The following is a 10108-nucleotide window of genomic DNA, read 5'->3' as shown; positions in this document are numbered from 1 at the left end:
TGATTGTCAGGAGTTGCCTTACTTCAAGGGAGGAGTTTGTCTGGAGAAATTGGTCTTTTCACTTGAGCACAAGAAGGTAAAGTTCAGAGAATGTCTAAAATAGTGTGAAAAGACTATTGTAGAACCAATTTAAGCTTCCCTGTTTGCTGCCTCTGTAGCAAACAGGAGTATATTTACTTGAACAGCTTTTCAGAAAATTGCACAGTTTCTAGTCGGAATGGAGAGATGTGGTTGTGTTTTTTTTTTTTAAAAAAAAAGTTTTGGCAGTATGATCTTTTCTTTTTTTTTCCCTGGGAGAAGGGGTCTCTTCATTTAAATGGAAGCTATGCACTCGCATAGTTTATCACTTAAAACTTGCATTTTTGGGTATGTTATCGCTTGGATGTTGAAAGTCATCCTTGCATCTACCAGCCTACCCAAAGTCTGTTTCTTATGCTGACTGTATTTTGCTATAATAACCCCGTAATTTTTTAAAAAAACATAAATGTTGGAGATGACTGCATTGCTTTATGTACACCAGACTAATGGCTAAAGAAATCAGTGTTTGTGGCAATTAACTTTTAATTCGGGTCCCTAAGTTTTACAGAGCAAAACGTTACAAACAAGAATCAGATGAACCCTCTTGGAGTGGATCACTTGCTTTCATCTTGGAAGAAATTCTGTATTGAACTTTGTTGGTTTATTCCCTCGCAGTGGGAAAAGCCTGCTGTATTGTAAGGGCAATACAGGACAGATGAATACACAAGCTACCTTTGATGTGTCATTTTTACCTACCGTTGAAAAACAAGGACACTGAAGATGAACTGCAAAAACAGGCAGGAGTGGCTCTGGTACTTAGATCTCAGCAAGACAACTCTACCACTGCAAATGTATTCTATTTTTCTAGTTGAGGACTTTTTTTAAACTTATTTCTGTATTTGACACATTAGTGTTCGGCCAACATTGTTACCATCCATTTTACTTTGCTTTCATTATTGTTTTAATTTAATATATTTGAGTCTAAGTCCACATAGATTGTTTTGCAATAACTAGAATGATTCACTTTTATTTAGATTTAATTTCTTAACAGAATTTAATCAAAGATGCAAAATGGCTATTAAGTAAGGGACCATTAAATGTGATTTTAAGCTTCTGTTTACTATTATGGATGTAATCCTTACAGTAAATTTAATTTTGTAAAGTAGTGTATAATATTGTAATATTAAATCTTTGCTTTCTGAACTAGGACATTTGATCTTCAGTACGAAGTTATAAATCTTCCCCATTTTAAATTTAAGACAGGATTTACTTGTCCTCCTTTTTACAGTTTGTAATTTTCACTGTTTTATTCCTGTAAAAAGTCATTTGTAACACATGCAAATGCTTATTTTATCTGTGCTAATTTATCAGATTTGGCTACTCAATAAAATTAATTGAAAGAACTCATGCAAGTCCATCAGTCCTTTCTTATAAATAAAAATAAAATACTGTATTTGATCAATCAAGATAAATAGCATGTATTAGCAAGTGATAAATTCTACTTTTAGCTAAAACTTTAATATTAGTGATACAAACTGAGATGGAACTTTTAGGAAAATTAGTTTCAGTTTAATTCAACTTTTCTCCTTCTGTCCTTTTTTTGTCCTCCCAGAGCATCTCTGTCAGTCAGCATTATGGTTTAGTACTATCTTGGGGTTTGTTATTCCAGTAAGCCCACATCTGTACTGTACTCCAGCATATTTGTACCCTGCCATCTGGCTGGAAGTTGATCTCAAGCCAGTGACATTGATGGTTGGAATTTAGCCTGCCTTCAGCAGTGTTCCCAAGATGGTGATTAATTTTATTGTAGGTAATTTTGTATCTTCATCTAACGTCCTCTTTCAACACCTTTTTGTAAGAGTCATTCCATCTTATGCTTGCCAATTTTTTTTTATGAGCTGTCATCACTGCTTCTGGTTCATCATATATAAGGTAATGCACGAGCCTGGTTCTTTGACCTCTGTACTTAAATTTTTAAATACAGAATTCTATCATTCTCTAAATCTGTTAGCATCTTAGATATATTACTGATTGGACTTGTCAGCGCTACTTTTTCCCTGATGAACGTAACCGTCTTTGTTCTGCTGCTGAAATCAATGCTCCAGCTGTGGCTCCGTGTCCAACTCCCAACTGCTGGTCTTTGTAAGTGCAAGTACAGCATCTGGAAGATGAGTCCTGCTTCTCGTTGGAGTCCCTGTGTTACAGTCCCTGTGAGTGAAGGAGTGTAAATCTTTCAGTGTCAAGGACGGTGAAGGTAATTGTATTGATATAAAGAATCCACGCTACTGCCTTCATTTGGTTTGGCTTTCAGGTACTTCTGATGATGCTATGCATGCTTGCTCTTTGAATGTTCAGCTAAGAGGGAAGATACTGTGGCCCAGTTTTACCACTTTGTCACACAAGTAGAGAGAGGTGTGATGGACTTTTTTATTGTACATAAAATACAACAATTGTACCTGGCTAGAAAGATCTGAAGATGCTCCTTGTTTTATAATCTTATGGTAATTCTGGAATCCTAGGGAGATCCATGTTGCCTTGTGTTTGTCTGTGCTTTGTGTATTCGATCCCTTCAGCTGCTTATTGTGTTAACAGTGCAGTATTCCCAGATACATCCCTGGGAATATGCTTTGAGAAGCTTCCTGTGCTGTTAAACAGTCTCCTACATGGGATTATCCTACATTGTGTATTCCTTCCATGTAAATGTGAACACCTGTTTCCTGGCACTACAATAAATTGTGTATTCTTTTTTTTTTCGTGTTTAGTGTGCCCAGAAATTCTAAACTCAGATACACAGCACTAGTTGAGGCTTTTTCAATAGAAAACATTGGAAAAAAAAAAAAAAATAGCAGTGAGCTACACCTAAATGCACAAAGCTGTGTGAGGAATGCTGGAGATCTAGGGTGAAAGGGTGGCTTTGATGTTCTGGTTTAAAACACTGTGCTGAAAGTCACACAGCAGTCTTAAAATTGGTGTCATGCTTCTCTGAGCTCAGCTTAGTGAATGATGTTCTGCTTTTGAACAAGGATGATGTTAACTTGGTTCCTTCTCTTCTAATTCCTGTTAGGTGACTACTTATTGGGTTAGAAGCAGCTGTTTACTTACTCTACTAGTTAATGTTTTTATACAGCAAATGCTTTTATTTCTTTACCACGAGGAACACGTCGCTCATGTTTCTATATTGCATTGTTGAGCAGCTGTTCCTCATGCAACACAAGGTGACTTTGCCAGCTCGACCGAAACCAAGAGTGTTAAATTCGGGACGGGCAGGGGCCGGCCCCTGCCCCCCCTTGAGGCCGCCTAGGGCTGCTGTGAGGCGCGGCCCCCTCAGGCCGCCCGCCGCCATCTCCCACTCTCCCTTCCCGCCTTCCTCCGGCCGCGACGCCATTTCCGAGGCGGGGGCGGCCATCTTCGCTGCGGGCACCGCGCCCGGCGCGGCGCCGCCGAGGCACGGCGAGCGCTGGGCTCGTCCCCGTTCCCCTTGCCCTTTCCCGACATGGCGGCGCGGGCTTCGGCACCTGGAAGCGGGCGCGGCGCTGGCGCCTGCGCGCTGAGACGGGGCGGCCCCATTGTGCGGCGCTGAGGGGATGGAGGACGACGGCGGCGGGGCGGCGGCGGCGCCCACCCCGGGGGCCCCCGCGGGGCTCTCGGCCTCGCAGCGCCGGGCCGAGCTGCGGCGGAGGAAGCTCCTGATGAACTCGGAGGAGCGCATCAACCGCATCATGGGCTTCCACCGGCCCGCCGCGGCCAAGGGTGAGCCGGGCGGCTGCGGCGCCGCCGCCTGACGGGGGGTTCCCGGCGCCGTTGGGCCGGGCTGCGCCGAGGGGAGCGCGGAGCCCCCGCTCCTCCGGGGCAAACCCGGGTTTCGCCCCAAATTCGTAGGGATCAGGCCCTCAGGCCTCTGGGTTTTCATACCTAGGGAGCTGTCAGTGCCCTGCCGGGAGGTCTCCTTAGCTGAAGGAGGGATGAAATGCGCCCACGCTTCCAGTCCGTAACCGCCAGGGTCTCGTGGCAGTGTCTTCACATAGCAGAGTTCTCTGACATTTGGATAACAATCGGTCACTTGGTGGGCATGCAGGTGTCTTGCAGATGCATAGCCAGGTCATTTATAAACGTATGAATGCACTTTAATGGAGCTGGCTGTCAGACTTGTCATCTTTCAATTTACAAAGGTGGCCGTAAGCCATGAGTTGAACTGCTTTAGTACTGAAAAATACTCTTTAAATACTCAAGTGTTGGTTCACCCTCTGTAGCAGGACCAGAGCTGTTCTGCATGCCTCTAAATTTGGTTTGTGTTTTCTGTCATCACCGCTGTCACTGTAACATCTTTTCAGGTTTAATACAGAGCAAGTTTTTGCTGCTTTGCTTTTGACAGGAGAGAAATACGAGCCAAAGTATACTTCTATTCTTGCTCATTTGTCAGTCTTAAGTGCTCTTTCTGTGCAATTCGCTGTCTTTGAATCTCTGTACTTTTATGGCGCTCCACGTGTTTGGAATAACATCGTTCCTCACGTGCATACAGTGTTGTTGCTTAAGAAAGTCCACGCTTCGGCTTTTCTGCTGACTGACAGCTACAACTTCGGGTTGGCGTTGCATGGCCAACTAGCATTGGTCTGTCTAGCATTAGCTGCCAGCAGTGCCCTGCAATGCAGAGCATGGGATACACCTAGGGGTCTCTGCAGGCTGGTGGAGGGGAGCCAGGAGGGCGCTGAGTCCAGCCGTGCAAAAGCATGATTTTGGTGAAGCTGATGAGAGTTTTCAGCAGGCCCATGCTGTGCTTCTCCTTTTTCGTTATGATCTATGGTGTAATGCAAGTCTGAGCGTAAATCCGTTCTGAATAGGTCATTTCCCATCCGAGTCCATATTTATGTAAAACAGGCTTACTGCTCTTCAGCTAATTCATACGGGTTTATGATTAATAATTAGCACATTTAATAATCACGAATCTGCTTTCACTTCAGAAGTGGAGACCTCAGCCCTGGACCTCGATCCAGCATGGCTGAAGTGTTTTCTAAGTGCCCAGTGTGCATAACTCCGTATTTTTATTTTTCTTCCTTAGATGATGACAGTCACGGAGAATCAAAACTTCAGCACGAACAAGATAAATCAAATTCCCTTCCCGTTCCTTCGGTTTCCAAACGAATTGTGCTCGGCGATTCTGTCTGTAATATGGCCGGAACAGCTGACCATGCAGGCAGCATGGTAGACCTCAAAGGGGATAAGGACTTGTTCAGTAAAACCCCAGAGCTCCTCAATGAGGGCACAAGTGAGCTCCGTCACCGTAACAGAGGGGAATTGCCATCTGAAGCTGCACCACGGCCACCTAGACATGGATTGGAACAATACTTATCCAGATTTGATGAAGCTCTGAAGCTGAGGAACCAGCTGATGAGTGAGAAGCCAAGCCAAGAGAATGGGAATGCAGTGGAGGAGTTTGACTCTTTCCGCATTTTTAGATTAGTGGGATGTGCTCTGCTTGCCATTGCAGTCAGGGCTTTTGTGTGCAAGTACTTGGTGAGTTCGGGGAAGCAAACAATCTCCTGTTCTGTTTGGCTACTTTACTGTAAACTTAGGACCCCACTCGTGAAATACTGTATATCTAGGGCCAAGTGAGTTGTGAACTTCAGGCACTCTGCATTTCAAACAACTGTATGATATATTTTTTTAAAAAAGCACTTTGAGATGATAACTATGGCAAAATCTGTGTTATCTAGCACAGCTACTAGGTAAAAGCTGAGCGTTGCACGCGTTTGGTCCACAGTGTTTGAGGAGCAGAAACACTGGAATAGTTGCTGCTTCAGTCCCCTGCAAGTTTGAGTCAACTGCTCAGCTAGTTTGGAATTTACAAAGGAATAACTGAGTAAAAACTACAACACTTGTAGCATGATAAGTAAATCCTAATAATTCTTCAACCTTTTGAGAAAAATAGTTCTGAAATAGTCCAGATACCTGCCCGGACATCATGCAGAAGCACGTGGCTGGTACAGCCTGCCACCTTCTGGATCACTGGGCTCATTTTTACGCAGGGCTCTGTGGTTGTGCAATTTCAAGTTTTTAGGCCCAAAGCAAATAAGGTAGAACCATATTTTTGGTTTGGCCGTTCAGGTGTTTAGTATTCAAGAATAGTGCTGTTATTTCCCACAAAATACCTACCTAATTTTCATTTATGATTTGAGAAGCATTAAATTCCTGTGTTTTCTTAGCTATTTCTTCTGACTAAGATAATCTTCATGTATTCTTTTCTGTTCCTTCAGTCAATATTTGCACCATTTCTTACTCTACAACTTGCTTACATGGGACTGTCCAAGTACTTTCCAAAGGTAAAATAACTTTTCAAATTCAGATTAATTACAAATGTTTTTGGTTTAAACTTGTGCTTAGATTTTGCTGTTTTAGGACCAATGTGTGAGATATATTCTGTTGTTTTAAACTGTAGAATTAAGAGTTATCAAATGCTGATAGCTTAGCATCTACATTTTAAAAAGAATACTAGATTAATTGTAGTAAATCAGAGTAAAGCAGCGGTTGTTTTGGAGTTACATTTATCACTGAAAACTGAACTTCATAGTAGTCATTCTAGGCTGGTGTGTGAAAACATAAAAAGGGAATTAGCCTCAGATTTGCACTAGCTCATTTGCTAGTTCTCACTCCTGCTGGTTTTACAATCAGCTTTTCAGCTTCAGAATTTAAAGTGATTCCTTCCCACAATTTGCTTTTTCTGTGGTTATACAGAGATGAGCTTAATCAGCTTGCTCTCCTGAATTTTTCTTTCACAAAACCTAGAATGATTCTTGAATGCTTAATTTAGATCGGATTAAATTAAGGTGTCCAGCAGGTTTCATCAAATTACCAAAATTTTCAACCACCATGGTTTTTTGCTTGTCAGGCTTCCTTGCATCCTCAGGATCCTTCACGTTAGGGACAGAAGAATGGCTTTGAAAAGGCCTTTGGGGCATTTCTGAGTTCAGAGGATAAAATTGCCAAAGGGAGTAATACTAAAATAGAAAGGAGCAGTTGCTTTTCAATCCTAAATCATTTTTTTCTGCCTTGGAAAGTAACGGTATCTTTTGCCAAGTAGTGTGATGGGATTAATCCTGTTCTGCCAGTGGAGGCGTCTGGCTTGGATTCTTACGTGCAGGTTGCCCTTGTCTGGGACTCTTCCCACACATGCAGAAGTTGCTGCACAGCCCCACTTCACAGCCTGCTCGCAGTGCCAGAGCGAAGTAGGCATAACAGCTGTGATGAATTTTATCTGCTGTTAATCAGCCTCTCGCTCAGCCCGGTCGGATCCATCACAGCATGAATCTGCAGCTAGGATAAGTAAGGTGGTGTGAATCCTGCAGCATGTCTAGAGAGAATCAGCCCAGCGTGCTGTTCTTACCGATGAATTTGGAATGTTCCTGGCTGTGTGTGAAACTGGCACATTTGGGGTATGTAAAACAGAATTGGATTATAACTGAAGAACTAACATACTCCTGTTTTTCTTTTAGAGTGAGAAAAAAGTGAAAACGACGGTATTAACTGCTGCTCTTTTACTGTCTGGAATCCCTGCGGAAGTGATCAGTCGCTCCATGGACACCTACAGCAAAATGGGAGATGTTTTCACAGACCTCTGTGTCTATTTCTTTACTTTTATCTTTTGCCATGAACTTGCTCTGTTTTTTGGTTCTGAAGTACCATGATGGCTGTAGAATTCAATGCAGTAATTACACTAAATCTTTCTGGTCTGTATTTCTTTAATGTCAGGTTTAAACCTGAATTAAAATTCTTACCTGTTGGAATGCTCGAAAGGGGCCTTAAATCCAGTAATTTGGGGAATGGAACAGCAGGGTCCCAGGCTGCCAGTTGTATTAGTTCGGTTTATTTAAATACTGTGTCTGCCCACTACAAATGTGAATAGGATGCAAGTGTCAGTGGATGATTTCTTTTGTTCAGGAAGATGATACCCTTCCCACCCTCCTTCATAAGCATTTACAAAGCTGCCTTTGTTCTTTCTTGTGAGAACAAAGAGAATTCCTTTCAGCAGAACCATATATATATCTCTAGAATGTCTATAGCTAACAAGAACTGCTCATTCTGTGTTGATCCTATTTTTAAGAAAGCTCTAAATGAAAAATCCCTGTATTCTGTTCAAATTCAGATTGTCGAACCGAGTTCTGCTTCTGGAGAATGTTGGCAAAACAAGCCACTGTTGTCCTAAGCCTTGCCTTATATACGTTGTTGTGATTGTTGTTTATTTCATTTGATGGTTATTGTGCGAAACAGCTAAGCAAAAAAAAAAAAAAAGCCCAACATCCTCTTGCTTATGAATGTCATTAATCAAACAATAGGAAGAAACAGAATTGTTAATCACATCTGTTTGTTTCCAGCAGCCTCATCCTAGCGTAGCTCATAAATGTGCTTCTTTCCGACACTTTTGATGCCTTTTTTTTTTTTTAACAACAGTTCACCTCAAGGGGAGAGTTATGCAACCAGCCTGCAACACGAAACATTTGCTCTGTTAAATGGAAAACTATTTTTTTTCAGGCCTGCATAAGACAATGTTGAATATGAAATTTCTGCACTTTTTCCTCTGTTTATTACCGGACGGTTGCATGTAAACAGGACCATAGTTGCCTGGGTGTTCTGCTACTGCTGCATAACAGTACTCCAAGCAAATTGCATAAATACAGTCTTTGGTTCAGCTGAGCTATTTATGTTAACTGAGTTGCTCACTCTTCTGTTCTGTAGTTCTGAAATTGCCCCAGTGAAATCTCTGTAGCTATTCCTGTTTAAATCCTACATACTACAAGTGACGATGAAATACGAAGTAGTGTGTTGTTTTGAATTGACACCCACCTAAAGATCCATGTATGAAGAGAGAATAGTATATTTTTTCTGTGGATGTCCAACCACACAGCCAAAAAGGAGACAAATACAAGTGAATCCTGTCACTGGGCAAAGCAGCAAGCTAGTAAACATTCTTATTTTCAATCTCATACAAATTTTGTACCATGAGAGGAGGGAGGTATCATTCCAAATAGTCAGCCTTAAATGCTGATAATCTGTGAAAGTTTCTGTTGAAGCTAAACTTACTTCCACCTTGTAGTTTTCTGTTTAGGATCTAGACGTTCAGGTAATGTAGGCTAACGCCCCATTTTAGTTCAGAGAAACCCCTAGTTACCTTGGTATTCGACTGCAGCATTTTTTTAGGGAGCAGAAGTGCTTGATTATGCTTCTGTAAAGTATGGCCCTGCTTTTGGCATCATCTTTCCTGTTATAGCTTCCTGCTGTAATTTTATCACTGCATTTCTGACTGCTGAGTTAGGTAGGTTTGTGCCATGAAAGCAAGAGGCTTATGTTTGGATTTGACAATTTCTTATTTTTTTACTGATTATTTTATAGAGAATGTTTTATTTCAGGTGTCCAGGGTTGGGCTGTAAAAGATTCTGATTTAAGTCTGTTAGTACAAATGTAAATATATTTAAAGCTTCTGAATTAGACAAGAAAAGAATTTCAGGAAATTGAAATAGCTGACATTCAAGTTAAAGTTAAAATATGTAAATAATGAGTTTGCTCAAAAGTTACCATTGATCTGACCCTCTGTATATATGCCCAAGTGTAATACAAACAAATTGCAAAAAATACCATCTACTACCATCTGCAAAAAAGCAATACATTTTTAATCGTGGGCATAGAAAAAATAATCCAAATTACCTAGATGATAATAATAAAAGGTGATGCATTGTGTTTTACACAACCCCTTGTGCAGTCCTTTCATGCAAAGAAAGACCAAGCAGGTTGTTTTCTCGAGTGGTGAAACAAATTATGCCAGGAGAGCTCATCTGGAACTCGGTCTATAAGCATTTGTTTTTACCTGACGAACTTCAAAATGGGACTGGGAAGCAGTTCTCCTGCCTGCTAAGGACGGGGAAGAACCGGGGTGGGACTTCTGCTAAATGACTTGGACAAGAGCCGAACCTCCATCATTCCATTTTAACTTATCTTCCTCTGTGTATGTTATTTAATGTATACTGTTGACCTTATTGTTTTCTATTAAAATTATATTTGTTACCCCCTTCCGTGATGGCCTGACTGTGTCACCCTGCCGCTG

General features: G+C 41.6%; 1 protein-coding gene across 1 annotated transcript; it reads left to right on the top strand.

Annotated features, from left to right (window-relative positions):
* Positions 1-3444: 3444 nt before the first annotated feature.
* CAMLG (calcium modulating ligand) lies at positions 3445-10076 on the top strand. Its single transcript, XM_035338758.1, has 4 exons — positions 3445-3768; positions 5075-5529; positions 6270-6335; positions 7506-10076. The coding sequence occupies exons 1-4, from the start codon at positions 3603-3605 to the stop codon at positions 7695-7697; spliced, it is 879 nt and encodes a 292-aa protein (XP_035194649.1). The 5' UTR covers positions 3445-3602; the 3' UTR covers positions 7698-10076.
* Positions 10077-10108: the final 32 nt, after the last annotated feature.

This window comes from Oxyura jamaicensis, chromosome 13 (genome assembly GCF_011077185.1).
Source record: "Oxyura jamaicensis isolate SHBP4307 breed ruddy duck chromosome 13, BPBGC_Ojam_1.0, whole genome shotgun sequence".
Taxonomy (NCBI): Eukaryota; Metazoa; Chordata; class Aves; order Anseriformes; family Anatidae; genus Oxyura; species Oxyura jamaicensis.
Note: the sequence above shows the minus strand (reverse complement) of the source record. Positions and strands in the feature narration are given on the sequence as shown.

Bases quoted from the DNA above. Each gene is read 5' to 3' on its own strand.
- CAMLG (XM_035338758.1), top strand. From the start codon at position 3,603: ATGGAGGACGACGGCGGCGGGGCGGCGGCGGCGCCCACCCCGGGGGCC. The intron at 5,530-6,269 runs GTGAGTTCGGGG...CTGTTCCTTCAG, and splicing joins CTTTTGTGTGCAAGTACTTG to TCAATATTTGCACCATTTCT. The intron at 6,336-7,505 runs GTAAAATAACTT...TTTTTCTTTTAG, and splicing joins TGTCCAAGTACTTTCCAAAG to AGTGAGAAAAAAGTGAAAAC.